Here is a 22,139-nt window from a genome sequence, read left to right as displayed (position 1 = left end):
ACACACACACACACACACACACACAATCTATGAAAACATCCCACTGTTTAATTAGGAACAGTCAGACAACATGGATGTCATACACATGGGTTGTTACACAACACATTTATGACAGGGGATCCTTTATTATTTAAGTGGACAGTATTCAGCTCCATGTCCTCTCCACATTGTAATTTAAGCTTATGATTTGAATGAGATTTTTTAATATTAAATATCAAGGTTTTCTGGACAACAAATAGCAAATAATGTAGGATAATGCAATCACATTCAGGATTTAAACTACTACTAGTGTTATTTTGGGTAACTGAACAATTAGGGTAAGTTAAAAAACAAGTTTAATGTAGAGCAGTGATTCTCAAACTTTCAGTCAGGGCACCTCTCTACTACTTTTTTTTTTTAATGTGGCAGCCCCCTAGTTGAAAGCTGCTGCTGCTGCCTCAACTTAACTCAGTGCTTCTCAACCAGGTGCTGCTGCCTCAAGGTAAAACTTCCCCATGCTCCTGGTATACAGCAGGCTCAGAAAGGGCTGCGGCACATGTGTAGATTCCTCCTGCATTAGGGCTCTCTGAACAGCCGAAAGGAGACAAGAGCTGATTCAGGCTATAAACCTTCCCAGTCTGGCCCCCACTAGTCTCCTCTCAGAAACAGAGGCACATGTTGGTGTTAAGGGTATTAGGAAGTGTTCAGTTTTACTTGCTCCAGAACATCTAGGTACTGTATCAACTTCAAGCATCTGAGTATTTACCATGTTAAAAAAATCATTAAAAAATTCTAATTTCCAGTTGTTTATAATAAACAGAAGAATTCTCAGTAGTATTAAGAAGCAGATTATCACTCAGAATATTAACATTACTGAAACCACTGAAAAATCAGACTGTGAAAATTCTTTAAAATATAAATCCTAGATGTGATTATTTAAATTTTATAGCATTGTTTAAATCCAGTCATCTAAGCTCCATGATAATACATAAGATCTAGATGTAGATCTTCCTTATTAATTGCTAAAAGTAATAACATCAATAAAAGCAGATAAGGACTATGTCTTCAACAGGGAACAGACAGCCAGGGACTCATAAGCAATGATTGCCTATTGTGGGGTTAGCTGCTTAGCAATAGGACAATAGTGCAGAGCCCTGCTTGAGCAGTAGGGACACTGTTAAGGCAGCAAGGGTAGCAGTAGTAAGCTGCCCTGAAGGCAGCCTGATCATCAGCACACAATACAACCCCTGCCCCTGCACACAATGAAAACCCCTGCCAAGAAGGGGCAGGGCCCAGGATGTACGTAAAGCCAGATCCTGAGCCTAGGTAGTCTGTGCAGGTAGCAAGGGGAAGTGCTCTGCAATAGGATAGCTGCAGGAGAGCAACTGGCTGATAACTGAGTTTTGCTGGGCAGCTTCACTGCCTCTAAGCAAGGCACTTAGAGCTTGCAAGGAAATAAGACCCAATATGTGCAGACAAGAAGCTTGTGTTTATGTTTGGGCCCCACTGTGGGCATAGTTTTAATTGCATTCAGTTAGCTTATATTTTGGTTTAATGTTCAAACTGGAGGACCAAGTGTGACCAGTGGGGGAAGTCTGTGGGCCATGGAGCACACCCAAGGGGCACACCCAAGGGTTTCTGAGTTCTGCCAGGTCCTGGGCAGAAGTCACAGGGGTACCTGAGGGACATGAGGTATTCTGAACCTGCCAGCAGCTGGAGCTCAAGACACAGACACGTGGAGACCAAGAGGGTCCAAGCCAATAGAGACAATAGAGTTGACCTGAAGCCAGGAGGGCCAGGGGCCCATAGCCCAGAAAAGGTGAGAGACCAGGGCCAGGGTCCTAGAGCCTAGAAAAGGGGCGAGATAGGGACTGGAGGCCTGGAGCCAGATTTAGTGCAATGGACCTAGGTTAAGGGGGCTAGCTAGAAGGAAGGGGTGGAGACCGGGAAGGCTGAGGCCCCAACAAGGGTAGAGAGGCCTAAGGAGGCCTAACCTGAGAGTGATTGACAGATAATATCTGGAAGGTATGGGTGTAGCTGTAGAGGTGGAAGGAGGGCACAAATAGCCCTTATGGCAACAGATGCCTTGGGGCATGAGCAAGCCAGGAGGGCTCACGTAGCATAAGAGGTGAAATTGAGACTAACAGGGTCCAGGAGGGACCTGCTAGCAGAAAGACAGATGAGGGCTCACTTTGGGACACTGGGGAAGACTCCTTTTTCACAGAACAGCTAACTACATCAAGGCATGGCAGACGAGGGAAAAGAGGGGGGACCCAAGGAGCTGGAGTGGGATAGGAGCCATGTGGCTACCAGAGGGCACCACAGCCACCCCTGAGGCCCAATCCTGCTATGGGTATGTTCTTACGATTGGACCCTTCAGCAAAGTAGAAATCAATTAACATTAGAAATAGTAAGTTACATTACATTTGAAATAAGTTACATTAAATGGAAAAAAATTATTACGAGCAACACAAAATGAAACTACTAAAAGTATCCCTCTCCATTTTCTCCATAAATCACAATATTTTCAATACTTCTTGTCACAATACCAAAGCCCCAATTCAATAGAATAATAAGGCATATAATTTGATGTGAAGTAGTCTTAAATGGGATTGCTCATGTGCTTAATCACATGCCTAATTTAACTCCCAGACTTGAATGGTACTCTGAATTAGATACATTCATGGCTTGACTCATCATTTTAACAAAAAGTATGCATAAATACTGTCATTTTCAAAATAATGTAAAATAGGTTTTATATAATTTTTGTATGGTGTTTCCTTACAATGAGTGAAGCATTTAATTTATATTACATTCCTTTTTATTGCATTTGCAAACATGCCTGCAGGAAATAAATTGGCCAACCCTAGTTCTATTTTATGCACAGCAGAAAAGACTTTCATGTTATACTAGTTAGCTAAACAGCCTAAATATGTCTCACATTTCTGTACAGCTGCTTAAATCTAGTCTTCAGCCTGCGTTTACATCTCCTGAGTTTTTGATAATTTGTTGTGTGTTTTTGCTCCTGGCAGAATCAATAATTACAGTATATTACATTTCTCACACTTGTTTCATACATTTACAATTACTCTATTTCTGATCAGATTTCTCCCCTGCCCTCTTAATCTCTTGTAAAACAACATTTCAACTAGAAGCTAGCATTATTATATCATAATAACATCTGCTCCAGCCAGAAGTGAAGACCAGAGTCTGTGCATAACATGTCCACATTTTAAATATTATTTGTTATCTATGGATTTCAAAATCACTAATCACCCTTTCATAGTTTTCATTACTAAAAAGAAACATCAGTAATTTACTGAAAGAACATCACAATCATGTTGAATTCCTATTAGAAGAATTCAGTGAGCATAAGATGCAAATAAAACTACTTTACACACCTGTAATGCAGCTTTCATCTACAAACATTATATTAGTGAATGTATCAACAGTACTGTAGCAAGGGGAGGTGAGCAGGGTGCCTCAGGCACAAAAGCGAAGGGATGCCAACAGGTGCTGCCCAGTCAGGACAGGACATGGGACGGAGCCATGAGCAGCCCATTTGGAGTGGCGTGGGGACTTGCGGAGGGCAGCTCCTGCCACTGCATGCACTCCTAGGCAAGCATGGGAGGTGGGGGCGTGTGCCCCCTAAATCTGTGTGTGGGGCGAGGGTGGGCTGCCACTGTGGGCTTGCCCCAGGCGCCAAAATTCCTTGCTGCAGTACTGTGTATCAAAATGGCTTTGGTACAATAGTAGAAGTAAGAAGATACAAAGACTCGAGCTTTATTTGTAAATCATGATGTTGTACTCTCATGACAACTAATTTTCCTATAGATACATGAAGAAATTACCACAAAAGCAACTGGCTGTATGCCAGCCTAACAGGTAATCAGAGTGATGAGCTACCAGAGGTGGGGGAGAGCACAGGATCTGAGAATGGTACATACAACCCCCAATAATGAGCATTCTAGGTTTCTTTTTAGTGAGCCATTCCCAGTAATTTGTGGCACTGAATTCTGAGAGCATATAACAGATTCTGAATGCATAATTCTACCTTTTACTTTTGTCTAAAAGGATTTGTTGTGATGGAGGGAAGGGAGAGCTTGCTGGGAAAGTGGAGGACCTAAGGAAGAGGAAACAGGGTTATGTTCAGCATTTAAGTAATAAAGGTCAAATGCCAATGTTAGAAAATGGTCTAAACATATAATTCGAGTAGGTGATCAGAATGTCTTCAGTTACTGGTTCCATATTACTTGTTTTATACTTTTTATTATGTTTATCAAGTGAACGGGAAGAAAAATGCAATATAACCTATTAAGACTGGCATGTGCTTCCCAAACTCCTTCAATATGTAAATATATAAACATGCTTCTAAGGGAGTAGCCACCATCCACTACTCAAATGACAGATTTTTCCCTGGGGAAAATAAACATAGAAAAGAAAAACCTTAAACAATAATCCCAGGTCTTAGTGATGATAATCTTTCCAGAGAAACCCCAAACAGAGGTAATCTTAAAATTAAGGATATATACCTTCCCATAATGTAACAAATCAGTGTGTGATTTTTAGATACTATTATGTGCCATAACACATGGTCATTAAAATAATGAACAGGAGGCTTGCTATTTTATATCATAGTCTAATTTTTAGCAGTACAATTTAGATAAGAAAATAAACTAGTGCTGCATTCTAATATAGAATAAATTAGAACTGAACTCAAATAGCACTTAACCCTTACTGGGTACAATAGGAAACCAACTCTAGCATAGGCCATTCTTATTGGTTCCTTGAGTTGCTGCTTAAGTTTTACCATGTTTGAATAAGACAATGCATACAGTATTAATGGTCTGTTCTTGTATGACTTTTTTTTGTGCAAAGATCTGAATCTTTAGCAGAATTTGACACATGAATACCAAGCAAGATTGAAATGCCTGATCTGAGGGTGTATGGTAATCTCCTTACATGTTACCTATATAATTTGACCAAGTGTGAAAACTGACATCCATGTATCTAAGGGAAAGGAAAGCGAGAAACCAAAATAAGTGAAAATAGGCTTAAAAGACAACTGACCTTTTTCCACTTCATTCAGATTAGCAGCTTGCAGCGACAAAGACAGAAGAGACAAGAGACTTTTTACATTGTAATACAACAGCAGAGCACATTAAGCTAATGCACAACTACAGCAGCAGAGTGGTTGACATAGCATAGTGAAGCAAGCTCAAAAATTTTCCTACCACAGAGCAAAACAAACAAAAAAGGTAAGAAGTAATATGCCTTTGTCGGCATTGAAAGAATTCAACTGCTAGACCAAGTACCAACTATGATTTAATGGCTGATGGTAATGGGCAAGAGAAATGATCAACTTTAATCTATAGGATGGACAAATAATGATCTCACATTCACTAGATTTCAAGATGAAGAAAAGGGAGACGATGTTAAGAGGACAAGTGAAATAGTGCAGGACATAATATGAAGAATTTTATAGGTGTTTTACTTCTCAAAGTCTATCACCAATTCTGGACCTTTGCAGAACCAATATGCTTACTGTGGTTTCATAGCTAACTTAAATCTTGAGAGCGTTTATAGTACAGAGCACATGCCACACTGGTTTTTGGTACTGTGATGGTAATGTTAATAGACAGGCATAATCTGAACACAGGATATCAGATTCTGACTATACAAAAAAAGCCCCTAAAAAATACAAGCCAAATTTAAAAAAAAAAATGAAAACAACTGTTAGAAAAAGGTATCAATTTTCATAATGGCATGGGTATAGCCAAACAGGTGATAAATTTTGGTATCAAACAGTCTTTGACGTATTTTGAAATTTTACCTCTTAGCAGAAACTCCTCTTTTTAGAGGTAAGTTTTAGATTCTGTCAGGCCAACTATGTGCCAAAATTAAACTTTAAGAATGAATGATTTACGTTTAGGATTGCCAATTTCTAACCAACTTTTTCTTTATCCTGTGCAGTAGAAGCATTATACCACACCTTTAGAAAGCCAGGCATGTAAAAAACTATTCTGGCAGGGTGCAGTTTTACATTCAGTTACCAGGCACTATGAAATCCTGAACAGAGATAAATACAAGAAGGGCTAAAAACAGAATGAGAACCATAGGTCTTCAAATGAATGTACATGTATAAATTTAAGCTAAGCTACTCTCCCCCATCGATCTACCAAAAGGTGGGCAGAGTTATTTACAGAGCCTCTGTTAATACGATTGGGTATTATTTGCTGAAGTCTATGGTACAAGGATCTGGCTCCTGAATTTCATAATTATTCACTTTAATTAATTTTTAGGAATACAGTTGCTGGAATACTATCAAAGTCTGTAACATATTTAAGATGTCTCTTTTGTGTGTGCTACTAATGAGTTAGATGATTAAAATATGAGCAATTTGAAAAATTTATCATTGATCACAAAACTTTTCTATCACACCTCTTACATGATCCTCACTGTCAGATGTCTTAAAAAAAAAATCAGCTTGTATACACAGGTTGGAATTATGGCAACTGATTTGAGAATGTCCACCCCCCACATATGCATACCAGGTATCTGAGTCCAGAAACTGGCCCTCAGGGTTTAAGGCACCGGAAGGTTGAGGTGTATTTTAAAGTTTGTATCATACTCTTTAAATTCAATGCATTTAAAGCTACCAAGAATAGAAATTTGGTTGGCTTACAGTTTCCACTGATTCAGTAACTATTATCAGCACACAGTACAGCTATACAAATATGGCTAAGTTATTCTTAAGAGCAATGGTTAACATAAAAAACCTCTGGCTCTCAAATAACAACAGAAGCCATTATTTACAGTACATTAGGATACATTTTTGCTGTACAAGGATTCAAGGACAGTATTAGGTCCTTCACAGAAAAGAAAAATTGATATTTCCCAAGGCACAACTTGACTTTTTTTTTTTAAAGGTATATTCTTTTCAGTCTTTTGTTTCAGGACTAAAAATGAACACATCTATGATGTAGACATCAAACTAAAAAACACAGTGCCCAGGATTTGTTTTTCCCAGTCTATTTCAACATATCTCCCTAGCACTAAAGGTTCTTACACAAAATAATATAGAAATGATGCAAGTATATCTAAACAACAATTTTATGCTATTGTATAAAAAACAAACTTTATTCTGGTGTTCCAGCTAACCAGAAATAATCATGGCCCTATGATGTTCCTGATCCAAAAGGTTTTTGACTATGGCTATCCATCCTATCTAGATGGAAGGCCTGAGACTAAAGCCACAGAACAAACAAGCACATATGTTACAAAGTTGCCAGGAGAAGAAAGATCATAAAAATGAGTTATCAACATGTTCAGTGGGCTCATAAAACCTCTGGGAAAACTAAGAGGAAGGGGTTGCAATGACTTCAGTGTGCTCACAACACCCAGCTAGCTCTATCTCACCCTCTCCCCCATTGTTAAATGACTTACCCAGTGCCTAAGAGATTGTACAACTGGTAATGGCTAGCTGGCTGAGACTCCACTCAGGTAAAAGTGAGGTCATAGTTACAGGAGAAACGTGTACTTAAACCGATGACTGTCTTTTTCTTTCAGATATGGCCCCTGCCACTATTTATAAATGTGCTCTTTCAGTAACTTTCATTCACTCTATATGGGGTCATGCCATCCAGACATTTGGAAATTGCAGCTGGTGTAGGAATGCAGTTATCAGATTAACTGGCATTTCTTACAACTGTGAACTGTGAGCCACCCTTATTTTGAGACAAAGGTTTACAAATTGCATGCTCCAAGTCTGGCTTTAAACCTTAAAATGCTCAAGGGATTGTGGCAGTCAAGCTAGAATTCCATGGCTTAAACAAAAGATGAGTAGCTATATTTTGGGTATGGCCTTTATTTCTGCAATTCACTTCCCTTTCTGGTCTCCTGGTAGAAACTAAATGCATACAAACTTTCAAGCTTTTTCTCCCAAAGCAGAAATGGCCACTCTGGGAGAAAAATAACCTATGAATAACCAGGGTTAAATTGTTCCCAGGAGAATTTCTCATGGGAGACTGAATGTCTGTATACTTTGTCCTGGCTTAACTCCTCCTGGGGACCAGGAAGAATAGAGCCAGGGGAAAAGCTCCTGGGCCTTCCCAAGCCAGTGCTTCCCACTTTGGGAAAATGTCAGGGAGCTTTAATCCAGTGCTCTTTTCACTCCATTACTGAGACTGGGAGTGCAATGGAACAGGCTGTTCCTCTTGTTCCCCAAATCCTGGTCTGGGATAGGGATGCTAAGTCTTTCCCTGTTGCTTCACAGGAAGGAGAGGAGTGGAGCAAGCACTGCTCCTCTTGCCTTCCTCAAAAAAACAGGATCACCAGGGCTAGAGACAGAAATTACAAATAAATTGGTACCAGTGAATGGAAACCTGTTTAAATCTGTAACATGGCTGAATTTCAGTGCACCCCTTTCAAAATGGCCCAAACCAGTTTAAGATAAACCTGGATGGATGTAGTATTAGATTTAACTGATTTAGGTTAAATCAGTTTATTGAACTTCTATCCCAGGTTCCCTCCAGATTCAAGGTAACTCACAGTCCCCCAGCACCCCAGGATGCTTTGCACCACCCCTGCAAACTCCTCCTCACAGGGTGAGTAGAGGCTAGTCTTGGGCCAAGTTGTCTGCTTCAGCCAAGCAAGGAGGCATGCTCTAGTGCCTCCTGGCTTCTGGCCTGAGCCACTGGAGGCATGTGGCTGCACTTACAGAATCACAAGTGAATGTCAGTTCACTTGCTTATTGATTCAATCTATGCAGCTTAGAATAACCTGCGAAGATTGAATTGATTCAGGCTCTGACTGTACTTAGCCCAGGAAGGCACAGAGAACAGAAGAGGAGGAGTGGCTACAGACTGAATGCCTATACTGCTCCCTGTCTCAGAAAGATTTCTACTGGTGGAAGTTTCTCAGAAATTTCTAGTGGTTGAAAAGAATGTCTGTTCATGGCCATATGGTTTCACAGCATGATGCAGGACTCACTTTTTTTCTTGTGTTTTTTTCCTAGGGGAGCAAGAAATGTTTGTGGTAGTGGAATAGGAGAATTAAGTTTGTTCTGAACTTGGGGGAGAGTCTTTAAATGTGTGTGTGCGCATGCATGTTTTGAATTATAGCACATGCATTAAGCTGTGTGTGTTGAGATTTGCTGACAGAGGCTGCTTGTACATGCCATGGGGGGTTAATTTGGTTTAGTTTTCCCTAAATTAAAATGGTAGGTTTTTAAAAACACTGCTTCAATTTAAGGAGAATTAAACTAAACTAAAGCCCCGTGGCATGTAGACTAGGTTGGAGGCCTGATCCTTACTTGCCTCTTCGGCAGCAGGAGGGGGGTGGGGGTGAGCTACTGGTGGACTGAGTGGTCCTTGAGCTGTGCGGGGGCCCCCAGGCAGCACCTGCCTGCTGGCACCTGGCCCAGGTGGTCCTGTGGGGCGCTGCAGTTACAGAGGGAAGCACCAGCCCCTCCACAGCCACAGAGGAAAACACCAAGCCCTCCCACAGCTCAGGCAGGCAGGCAGGCTCCAGGGAGAAAAAAAAAAGATCAGGTTCACCACTTTTTTTCTTCTTCAGTGAAGCCTGCCTGCATGGGCTGCCACCGGGTCCCACAGCCCCTGAGCCTGCCAAGCCCCGAGTATGTAGGCTTCCAGTGCCCCGTGCGCTGTTGCACTTCGTTAGTTAGCAAACTAAAGCACCTCAAAGATGTCTTATCTTGCTACATACCAAAGTAATTTAAAGCGGACTATGCCGCTGAGCGTGCAAACAGCAATGCCATTGAAGCAATGCAAAAAGACATTTAAGCCACTTTAAAGGCCAATTTTGTGTCATGTACAAAGGCCCAGGTAACTTATACATCCAAATACACAAAAGATTCTCCTTCCTGTTCTATGAAGTTACCAAATTTCAGGATCTGTACTCTCTAACTGAGGCCATGGAGTCCACAGAGCTACAGTACTAAGCCCAATATAAGAGTCCTGAATAGTCCTTTATGGATAATAGCAATGGTTTAGACCTGGACTCCAGCTTACTGAGATGAACAATAAGAAAGTTATTGGGGACTCCATGTATGGTAGAAGAGAAGGGAGGGTAAGAAATATTGTATTCTTGCCACCATTATGCTTTAGTGAAGGGGTAAAGTCTTGCAACAATAACTGCTCTGAAGCAGCAAGAAGTAGTCTTACTGTTCAATTAATATTTTGTAGAGGTGGAAGATGGAAAGCATAATGATTGATTTTAGACATTCACAGTCCCTGTGTTTTTTTTTTCTTTCCTGGCTGTTCTTCACTAAGGTGGCTGGCTTGGACTATTAGTAGTAATGATTTTTTTCTGCATGAACTTGCCTTTTTGCTAATTTTCATTATTTCTAATCCTGACAGAGTTATTAACTAATAAGGAAATCAGAAAAATGAACACAAAAAGTTTTCAGTAAGTCTCTATTTTGATAAGCCACCAAAAAGCAGAGAAACACAGGGTGAAATCTCAATCCCATTGGAAATAATAGCAAAACTTCCATGGCCTTTAGTGGAATCAGGATTCATCTATAAATAATAAAATATAATTCTACAGCTTTACTGAGACCCATTATATAACAATTGTTAAATTACCTATATTTTCCCTCACATTCCTACCTGTGTATTCAGGTGGACAAAGACACGTGTAGTTATTTATTCCGTCTACACAGGTAGAATTATTTTCACAGTCATTATCTTCACAGTCATCAACATTCACTTCACAGTTTTCACCTTCAAATCCATCTGCACAAGCACACCTGTAACAAAGAAATTAAATTTGCTTATCCTGAGTTCAGTTGGGGAGATCAAGCAATCTTATAGACATTCTGAAATGGTCTGTGTTACAAGCAACTTAGAAGTATTTTGAAAAATCTAACATTATAAAACAGTGATTTTCACTTGGTATGGCCTTACAATGTAAAAATGAAATGCTTCCTTCCCAATTTGTCTTCCACAACTGAATGCATGTTGCCTTCATATCATAGATTTACTCATGAATGTTGCACTTTGATTTTTAACACAGACAATATCAGAGTATAATAGTCCTACATAAAGGGTCCTGAGCCTGCACAGTCATATGCATGTCTACCTTTATTCATGTAAACTTTTGTAGGATTGAGCTTTATGTGAAATGCATAGATATACAATAAGAAAACCACTGGTTTATCTTCAGGGCAGAAACTATGCCTTTTTGTATGGGGATATGCTATATTAAAACAAATAATGGATACAAATTGTTCACATATATATGCACAAAGAATATTTATGTATAATAAAAAATGTCAATGGTATTTCTGCTGCACCCGTCACGATAGTTATACAATGATCTTTGAAACCAAGCACACTTTTAAAAAAGACACTGGTCAAATTCTGAAGTCAGAAAAATATGCCAGTGGCATGATATTAAAATGTACATAGTTAATAGCAGGCATTCTTATCTTTTGGTAGAATTTTGATTAAAAAAAATAAGGGTAATTTCTTAATGAGTTGCAGGATAAAGAATGTTTCTTTTTAAAGTGGCATTTTAACAAGCTTGAGGAGTAGATTAGCATTCTTATGTGAAATTATTAGTCATTTAATAAAGAACTTTCATAATTCATGAAGTACATCTGGAGTAATTGTACTGTGTGATTAAATAACTCGAGATTAAAAATGCTCACAGCATGTTTATATACTGGCATGGTGGGTTTGAAATGAATCATTAATCTTCTGTTTCACTGGGATTTACATATTATCATTTACATGCTGTCCATTGAAGTAATATACACAACAACAACTGAATTGTGAGACTTTTTCAGCAGGGAACTAGCTAGCTATTAATTAGCATAATGGAGTCAACACTGTGCTGTCTTGCCCTGATATGCTTTGACTAATCACAGTGTTAAAAAAAAGTTTTAAAGCATTTTAAGCTTTCTGAGGATGCTGACATTCTCCTAATATTTCCAAAGTCCTTGAAGACTATCACTGTGGTTTTGTGCCCTCATTAATCTCCTCATTACTCCTTGGGATATAAAACTAAATGGCCAAAAGATTTTATAGTTTTTCTAATTTAACAAACGGTTCAGACTCAGTAGGGCTTCTCTTTTGTTTCTACTGATAAAAGCCACTTACCAGAATCCATCTTTTTCTCCTTCCTTCAAATGGCAAGTTCCACCATGTTGACAAGGATTACTGATGCAGGCATGAATTGGAATATCACAATCTTGGCCCTGGGATAGAATCAAGAATAAGACACCAATTGGATGTTCATGAAAAACTCTTGTAATATTTGGGAATAATGATGAAACTTATATGTTCCTTAGCTCAGTTCTTTAGCTCACCTAGTACATACCTTAAAGCCATAAGGACAGGTACATCTGTAGAAGTCAACAGGATCATTGTTACAAGTTCCATCATTTTTACATGGATTTGATAAGCAGGGGCTACATTTGGCAAGAATATTAACATCCACAGGCCCTTAAACAAAATACAAATTCAACACTTAGAGACAAACATCTATTATTTATTTATTTGTATTGGATAATATATTTGTGTCATACTGCTTTTTGGGTATTTTCTTGTGATACAATTATTGTCTAATCATTCTGGCACTTCTGTATGTATGCTTTAAAACCACATCAGATGGACGAGGATCTGCTGGCCAGCTATGCTGTTTTAATTATCAGAAGGCTGGATGAGTGCATAGGTACCTTGAGATCACTCTTAGGCCTGTCGTACAAAAATGTTCTCATACTATCCTTCAGAAAGCCTTCAAACAAATATCCTCACCATTCCAGCCCACCTCAAAGTCAGACTGAGGGTGAAAACACGTGTCTCCTTTCATCGTCTTTGTGCCACCATAAAATTTTAAATAAAGGCCGTTTTGGAGCACCTTCATCTGAACCCTCATTAAATGAAGGTTAATTTGTTGTACGATTCTGCAGTTGTTCTGTAGAGCACTTTTCACTTTCACTTTTCAGTTGCACTGTGCAACAAAATGTCACTTCTGTTAGTTCCCCATGTTCCTATTCACCTTCCATTCACTGCTGGTGAGGACCAGTTGTTGTAATAGAATTCAAGTGGCTTAGTACCGATAAAGTCTGCTTTTTCACAACTGCAATCAAACGGAGCTTGTCTTATTTACACTCTAATATTAAAATAGTTCAAAGGTGACCTTTTTTAATTTATAGACATTCTGCAAAAATAGGGCGATTCTTTCTCTCTCTTTTATACATGTATAAAAAAAAGTCCATTTAAACAGCACAGATTACTTTAAAAAAAAAAATTCAGGCATCTTAAAAATTCAAAACAGATTTTCCCAAAGGTGCATTTTTGAGTTACGAGTGAGGTTAGTTGAATTTTTTTGTCACATGAGTAAAGAGACAGGCTATGTTTCCACAATTTTCAATTAGCTAATCCTGACTCATAGATTGTTTTCCTAGTCCTCTGTGGGAGACAATAGACATGTGACCAAAAGAACAGCAGGGTGACTGGAACCATTCTCTATTAAGTATGCTAGACAGGTGCTGTCACCTGGGCTATAGACAGCACATAGCAAACACCCTGATCCCTTGATTTAACATTGGAAGGGTGCCTGGGAAAGATTCCATTATGTAACCCAATGAGGTAAGGAGAACAATGGGGGTGGGAGGGGATGAAGAGTCAATGGGGCCCTTAATATACAGTGAATACTTTCCAAACTTTGAGGTTCCTGTGTTATTAAGTTTACTAATAGTTCTGCAATTTTGAGACTGGTTTAGTTCATGATTTTGTCTGATTTACTACAGGAAGTCTGGTTTCCTGTGTGCTCTCCCATAGTAAATAAATAAGTTGCTACTTCAAAACACTAGTGTCCAATAATATGACATTTTATATGGTATTTTGCAAAGGGCTGTAGTTTTAATGCTGTACTTTTATATTGAGGGAAATTGGAATAATGCCTTTATGTATAGTGTGTCTATGGTAATATGGAGTTCTGAATTTATTTACTGTCCTTGAAATTCTTGAAAGTTGACAATGAGAATACTGCATAATAGCAAAAAGTATACAAACATTGAAAATGAAAAGATATTCTACATTTCTTTCAAACCGAACACCAAAAACACCATCCCTTGTCTTGCCAAATAGCTGCTGTATTGATATTATTTTTTTTGTACTGGTGAAGTAGGCAAAGCTTCAAAGTCCAAGTGTCTTACAGTGTAAGCCTCTCTCTTTCATGTGACTTCCCTTTCTTGGTTTTATTTTATGTAACTTTTGTTTGCTAATTTTCAATTCTGTCTTTGTGTAATAAACAGCTCGCAAACATAAGGTTAATTCAGAATACTTCCCATGCATATTTAACCTAGCGGGAAGAGAGGCTGTTTGGGAAACAATAATTTATTTAAAACTTTCTCTTCTGCTGGTGGCTCTCCTGGCAGAACACAGAATTAGTTACTCAGGTGCAGGGTTAAATACACCTCTTAATATATGTTTACATTAAATGAAAACGTAGGGTGCAAAGCAATCACTCAAAATGGAACAAAGACTTTTCATATGAAAATAAAGATTTAATAGTAATAACATCCTTGCCTATAAATCACAGATTCTTCAACAATCTTAAGGCTTAAGGTTGAAGAATTTTATCAATCAAAATAATTTGCTAAAAAGCTGTTTCTATTAAGTGGTGAAGTACAAATTATACTCTATGATTTTCCTGTCAACTGGTTTGACAACTATACTTTTTATCTGTAGTGACAGACAAGGTGTTGTAATGAAGTTAACAGGAACTGAAGGAAGAGAAACTGGACCCTGTGCCATCATACTTGTTACAGCCAATCTTGTATTTGTTATATCTTGTTTTCAGCAGTGTGTGGAAGGCCATGTTGGGAAACAGCTGACCAAGCTTGTTTTCAATACTTCTCTCTACCTTTTGTGGTTGAGCTCATATGGAATTGCAAATAATTAAAAAACACAGTGAGCTGCAGAAAGGTGGTGGTGTTTATTTTCAGTGACATAAAACTCTGTATGGATCATTGACCATTTGTTTGCATCATTGCCTTAGTTTAAATAAGAAATCTAAAACTAATTAAAGTTCCTTTTAAAAAGGAAAAAACAACATAGCTAGGCAAGTTGAAACAAATGTCATGAAATTATCATTGCAAATGTCCTGCCTATAGGCTAGTGCTGAGTGAATGGCAAAAGGCTGTAAGGTTCATTCAAGCAAATATGGAACAAATGAAAAAAGTGAGTGGTAAGTGATAATTCTATGCTGTAACATTACACTTCCCCATCTATTCTTTCTGCATTTGGTGCCTTGCCTTTTACTTCATGCATAATAAAGATGTAAAATATCAGTAATTTTGATTATATTAAACACATTAGATCTACAAATCTAAACGCAAGTCCTACGATTAAAATCTCTTTTTGGAGATTTACTGTAACTTGTAACATGGGATCAAAAGTACCACAACAACTATTAAGAACAGAAAGGGTGACAATGTGGGAGAAAAATATTTTTGTTATATCCAATCTCAAATAAGACCTGTTTTCAGCTGTGTGTAGAAGGTCTATTGGATCTTGTTTAATTGTGCATGTATCTAGCACATCCTAGTTGAACATCTAACAATTTAATAATTACTGTTTAATGTGAATACCCCTCTGAACATAGAAATACTTTTTACTTGCATTGATAGCGTGCTATCAAGTACAAAAAAAATATTTTTACAGAAAGCCTTATACGAGTTCAAATGAAAATCACTTGTCGATCTGTTTCTCCAATGGCAGTAGACTTCAGTGGAAAGAGAAATAAGCACCAATTTTTTTCTTTCATTTCCCCTGCTCTCTTAATTTATGTTGCTTTCGGCTTCCTTTTTTTCTTTTTGCTTCTTTCATCTTGGGTAAATACTGCCTAAGTCACGGATGACCAACCTGTGGCATGGGCAGCCTGTGAGTGTAGCATGCAGCAGATTTGAGGGGGAGACAGGCAGCACAGTGACAGATAGGGCAAAAAGCAGCGCATCAGATCAGGTAGGGAGCACAGGGCATGGAGCAGAAAGAATAAAAACTTGGTCAGGGAGCACAGGGAAAGGAGAAGAAAGCTGAACAGTAGATCAGCTGAGGAAAGAGAACAGAGTGGCAGCTCAGGGAGGGTACCCTGTAGGGCTAATCTGTGGCACACCTGTCAAAAAGGGTGGCCCCATTGGTCTAAGTGATTTAGGATCCTAATTTTCATTAACAAAAGGGACAGATATATAGGAACCTGATTCCCCACAAGACAGTAGTTATCACTGTGTCCAGATTTTGCATTAAACTAATTACTTGAAAGTATGTAATAGTTCATATCCAGCATAAATTAAAATCCTGTTATACCAATTCCTTAAACCAGAAGGTCAGAAGAATAGGGAAAAACCTTATATACTTTCTCTGAATTTTAGCTAAAATAAGTTTTGCTTTAAAAAATTAAGGTTTTGTTTCCACATTAACCTTTAATGTTCAGCTAACACTTTAGGATCCCAGCATGCATGCCAGTACCAATATACATTTTAAAAAGAGATTAGCTAAGGTAAATAAATAAAAGGTAAGTCTGTATTGTACGTGAACCATGTTGTACTTTCAACAACAACAAAAAATCACTATTTAGATCAGGGATGAGCAATAATTTCAGCCTGCAGGACACAAAGGGAATTTTGCTGAGCTGTCATGGGCAGAGTCAGCAGCAGCCTTGCACAACAGCTCACCAAAACTCTTTGTATGGGATGGGGCTGTGGGTGGGCGAGGAGCAGTGCTCGGGAGTGGGATGGGTGGGCAAGGCCAGGATCACAGCGCAGGGTCACGTGGTGGTGACAGCGTGGGGCTGGGGCCAGGGCCAGGGCATAGTCACAATCTGCTGCCCACATGCCCCTGTGACGGATGCTGGTCCTGTGGACGGGGGCACGCAGGAAGTGGGTCATGGCTCTGCTCTGAGCTCGGGCCCTGTGCTGTCACCACTCTAAGATCACTGGCTGCAGCCCCATCCTGGATGCCTGACTACGTGCTCTGCCCGTGTGGCTTCTGGCTGGTCTCAGGTAGCAGGCAGTTACAACATGGGGACAGGCTTGGGGCAGAGCCATGCTCTGCTCCCTGAATGTCCCTGCCAGCAGAACAGGGCCTGGCCCTGTGCTGTCACCACCCTGCGATCCCAGGGTCTCCATGGAGACCAGCTGGGAACCATGTGGGCACAGCACATGGGTGGGCGGGGAGCTGCATCCGGGGTCAGGTCCCGGATTGGTGGCAGTGACAGCATGGGGCTGGGGCCGCGATCCAGTCCCTGCACGCCCCTGCCCCTGGAGTCCATGCTTGTCACAGGGCTGGGCGGGCAGCAGGTCATGGTTCTGCCCTGGGCTCTGGCCCTGTGCTGTCACTGCCCCAAGATCCCAGGGTCCCGTGGCCCTGCCCATCTGTATCACTCCCGGATGTCACTCCCCACCTGCCCAAAGCCCCATCTCAGCCCCCAACCCAGCACCCTGCCCATGCAGGTCCTGCCCCCAGCAGTGGGTGTGGGGCAGATGAGCCGGAGTGCCTGGGCAGCGGGGCTGGGCCTGGTGGCTGTGGCAGCTGGAACGTGCTAACACTGCCAGGGCTATTGGGAAATGGAGTTTGGCAACTGCTCTGGCCCAGCTCTGATGCACAGGCGGTAGGCCCAGTGCCCGGGCCAGGTGAGACCAAGAGACAAAATCCCCTGACGGGCTGGATCCAGCCCGTGGGCCATATTTTGCCCACCACTGGTTTAGATTATAGACTTTGAAAACCCACAGAGAAAGGATGAATGGTATAATACTCCTTTAGGTAACTGACATGTTTTAAATAGTCCTCAGGTGTTGGTTTACCTTATAAACCATAACAGCAGTGGTGGAGCATCTCTTCTGCCTGATTCTTATTTGCATGATAGCCCTTTTGTACCTCTGCAAGTGTCAAGTAGCTTTCATATACACAAGAATCAAGCCTGTAGGCTACCATCCACCATTCTACATTTTAAGCCCTTCAGTTTCTGTATATATTTCACTCAGTTAAAAACATCCTATGATAAATACTGAAGGATGCAATATTTAGTTCAGGGATGTCCAACTGGCAGCCTGTGAGAAGTTAATTTGCAGACCCTGGGCTCCTGCTCAGCCACTGCTACCCACAACCTTACGGCTCCAGCAGCTGCTGGGGTCTCCAGGATACTCCTCCCATCTCTGACTTCTACTTCCTGCCCTGGGGGGGTGGTGGGGTGTGCTGTGGTGCAGAGAAGGAATCGCCAGTGGGGAGTTAGTAGGTGGCAAAGGCACCTGATGCAGGGGAAGGCGAGGCACTTGTGTGTATGGACCTGCATGGCACAAAGCCCAAGGGGCCTACAGCTCATGCTGGTGCAGCCTGCAAAGTATAGGCCCTTGGTGGTACAGCATGTGGGATATGCCACCCCTACTAACTTAGAAGCTGGACAGCCCTGTTCTAGTTTATACAAAAGACACATCCATAGGGTCATAGAGAATTAGGAATGGAAAGGACCTATAGGTTAAATGTCATGTCTATGCAAGTTTGTTTTGTTTTTTTAAAAGGGAAATGAATATAAAGAAGGAAACTAGATCACAAAGAAACACATTAGACAAGAAACTCTTAAACCCTGGATTAATTTGCTCTGATTTAGGAAATTCTTTTTTTCCTCAGCATATGACCTGGTCTTACCCCAATATCCATATTGCATTATCTTTCATCACAAATTGCTGTTAAAATTGCTGATTATAGGGCAACACAATCAGACTGTAATTGTAACCAACACTTGACTCAGACTATTAATTTTCAACCCAAATAGAATAGGCTTTTTATGAGACAAAGGTTATATTATACAGCCATAGTATATAACATACAATGAAGAAGCACTCAAAACTGTATTCAAAGAGGGGTAAATACATGCATGTATTAGGAAAGGAAAGCAGTCTGCTTGAGGTACATGTAGGGAAGGTCAGAAGGTCTAGTCTTAACTAGATAATCCATTCAAGGGCTATTTACAAGCTTACCTTGTATCAGAAAACCACAAGGCCCTGGAATCTCTAGAAGCAGGGCATGGATTGTAAAAGGGCAGAAGTAAAAGATTAAGAGTCTGTTAGAGCCTCCACACAAAAGAAAACTAGGAAAAAAGTCTAAAGAACTAGATATCAGAGGAGTTTCCTATAACTAAAGAAAAGAATTTCATCAGCTTCTCATGTGTTATTTATGTGAATCTTAGTTACTCAGAGACTTTCATTAAAAGCACTCTTTTTCAAAGGGTAGTAACTGTGTTACAAAAGACGAGCATTCACAGTATTTTGCTTTTGACAGAAACTAAATACACGGATAAAATAATTCAGCTGTAAGTCCTGTTCTCTAAATATATTCATCATAACAGATTGCCACTTTGGTTATTTCTATATATGCATGACCAAAGCAGAACCAACTTCCATTCAAGTTCAGCATTCCAAAGTTCTTGCTTCTAGCAAGGAACATCTTGTATTGAATATTGTCTTTTTTAAAGTCCCTGCTGGTAGTTTCTTTGAAACAGAAGGTGAAATTACTTGCATATAAATTTAAAACATAACTGAATAATAGAGACCTATGTCTTACAGGTCACCAACTAACTGGAGAAGGTGGCAGTGTGTGGTCTTTTATTATCTTTAGTTTCTTTGCAGAATCGTAGCTGTAGGCAAAAAGTTTTCCTGCAAAGAAACCCATTAAGAAACCCAGTCTTGAGGACGTAGCAGCTAGAGAGATTTTTCTATGTAATAAACAGAACCAATATCTTCTCCAGTAAAACTATAAGATTTTCTGGCAGTGAAGGGGATTAGAAACAAGACACCACCATATACTTTATAATATTGCTTTTTTTAACAATCAGAGAGATGGAAGGGACCTCAAGCATCACTTAGTCCATGCTTAGAGCCACGGTTCTCAGCCTTTTTAGAATCAAGGCACCTCTTGAACAATGTCAGCTCTTAGTTTTCATTCAATTTTGGACTACAGAAAAATAAGAGAACAAAGAACTCAGTTGCAAAGAACTCAGAAAGACTAAAAACAGGTCACAATGTTTTTAAAACTATGGATTGCTATTTGAAATGAATGAGTTTAACTTTTGATTTATGTCTGCACAGCTTGCGGATCTCAAATACATGGCGTCCTGCTGCAACCTTGAAAGGATCTCAAGCCAGTCCATGGTTACCTGCTACACCAGTTAAGAATCACTGCTTTAGAGATTACTGAATGGTTAATTTTGACAGAAGGAAGAAAAGTAACACCTATTTCTATCCCCTTACCTCCAACAATCATGGGACTGTCTCATGATAGCCACAAACCGGTTGCTGGTTCATGTTTAAGATCAAGCATAAGTGCAATAATGTTTAGTACATGTAGATAAGAGAAATCTCTTAAATTGACTTGCAGAACAAATCAGAACCACAAATATCTGCCACAACAGACCTGTCTTAAATGGAATGAGCCCTGCCATAACCTTACACCTTTGGCCATGTAAGGCTATAACAACTATTTTCTTAGGGGAAATCAAAGCCTAATGAAATAGAGTCAAACTCAACAATGAAAACAATTTGGATTTTTCCCCCCCTAATGGCTGTAGATGACTAAAAGCCCTTTGACACCAAATTTAGGAAAAAAATGCCTCACTGGGATGAGCATGTTGGCAAGGGAAGTTGGCAAGATGATTGACAAAAGCAAAAAGCACCATTTTATCAGTATTTTAGGAAAGAATTTGGAATACCTTTGAAGAATTCACTAAAAGATGAATCAGTCAATAGAGTTTGAAAATCATTCATCCTTTAAACTTTAAGTCACTTCTTTAAGAGAATGACCAAGAAAAAAAATCAGCTAGCATTTATCAATCACCTCAGAAGTGGTCATCAATTTAGTCAGGACCACATTAATAATGATGAATATAAGGAGATTTTCCCCCCCCACATCAAGATATTTCAATGTATCCATCTTTGAATCTGAAGACAAGGTGTTACAGCAAAGTACTCTGTGCCTTCAAAATGTTGAAGGGGTAAAACAAGTAAAACTGATGAAATCGTAACCTCGGATATATTTTTGGTGGTGGGAGAATATAAGAATATCCAAGAAATAAGATAATGGAAGCTGCTGAGGCTGCAGAATCAATGGGTCAGAAATGGGACTGGGAGGTCATATGGATAACAAAATTAATAGTAAAACATGTTTATTAATAATGAAAAACATTACTGACAGGAGATAAAACTTTGTGTATTAAGCCTTCAAACAATTTCTAAACTCGTATGGAATAGGATGACATCTTTATAAGTATCCTGAAGTTGTCAACACTGAGCATTCCTAAAGCATTTTATGCTGGCCAATACTGCAGGCAGAATACCAAACAACATGGACCACAGGTCTGATCCAGGTTGGCATTTCTTCTTGATCTTATGAGGCAGCATGAACTGCAAGGCTCAGGGATGTTTACGATATTTACTAGAAAAACTGAAATGGAAACATGACAGTTTAGGAAAAGAGTTTCTTGATCAGCAGGGATCTGGGTTTTCCATTTCCCATGGAAAAAAAAACGGGAAGCCACAGATTTCCTGTTTTTAAGTCGGAGAAAACACGGATTACTCTTTTTAGCAGAGAAATCCGCGGATTCTCCGCTTTTGCAAAGAGCTCTTGCAGGCTGGCACAGCTCCTGCAAGAGCCAATTGCAAAAAGGGTGGGACACCCCCAGCCCTGGCTGGAGGGGGAGCGGGGTGGGGCCTGAGCCTCTGAGGCAGCCAAGGCTGGGCTCAGACTCACACTCGCCCTTACCTCCATGCTCCAGGGGCAAAGTGGGGCTTGGGGGCTGAGGGAGCAGGGGGTGCTGCTGGCCCCAGGCAGCACATGGCAGCTGGGAGCATGGCCAGGGGGTGAGGGCAGGGGTGCCCCTCTGCATGGGGCTTTGCAGGCAAGTGATACAGGGGGCAGTGTAGTGGTGCCTGACATGTGCGGCCTACACACACGCCGTTTGGCCAGCTGCCCAGGGGAAGGGGAGATGGAGGCTAGCATGCAGCTGGAGCACAGCTCCGTGGCCGGCTCTGCAGCTGCAGCAAAGGATGGGGGTGGGGCGGGGGCTTGGGTTCGCCTGCAGCGCCACCACTTACCTGGAGGCCTGTTATGGTGGCAATGGGCGGCGGCTCCCAAAAC

The 22,139-nt window shown here is 40.3% G+C and overlaps 1 protein-coding gene across 1 annotated transcript in view; it reads right to left on the bottom strand.

Annotated features, from left to right (window-relative positions):
- Positions 1–22,139, bottom strand: part of SLIT2 (slit guidance ligand 2) — a 469,229-nt gene that overhangs the window by 31,697 nt on the left and 415,393 nt on the right. Inside the window, exons 26-28 of the mRNA XM_025209503.1 lie at positions 12,325–12,449; positions 12,105–12,202; positions 10,611–10,750 (exon numbers count right to left, since the gene is read on the bottom strand). Coding sequence (XP_025065288.1) covers positions 10,611–10,750; positions 12,105–12,202; positions 12,325–12,449 — 363 coding nt within the window. The remainder of the gene's footprint in view (positions 1–10,610; positions 10,751–12,104; positions 12,203–12,324; positions 12,450–22,139) is intronic.

This window comes from Alligator sinensis, unplaced genomic scaffold (genome assembly GCF_000455745.1).
Source record: "Alligator sinensis unplaced genomic scaffold, ASM45574v1 scaffold617_1, whole genome shotgun sequence".
Taxonomy (NCBI): domain Eukaryota; kingdom Metazoa; phylum Chordata; order Crocodylia; family Alligatoridae; genus Alligator; species Alligator sinensis.
This window is presented reverse-complemented; position numbering and strand designations above follow the sequence as displayed.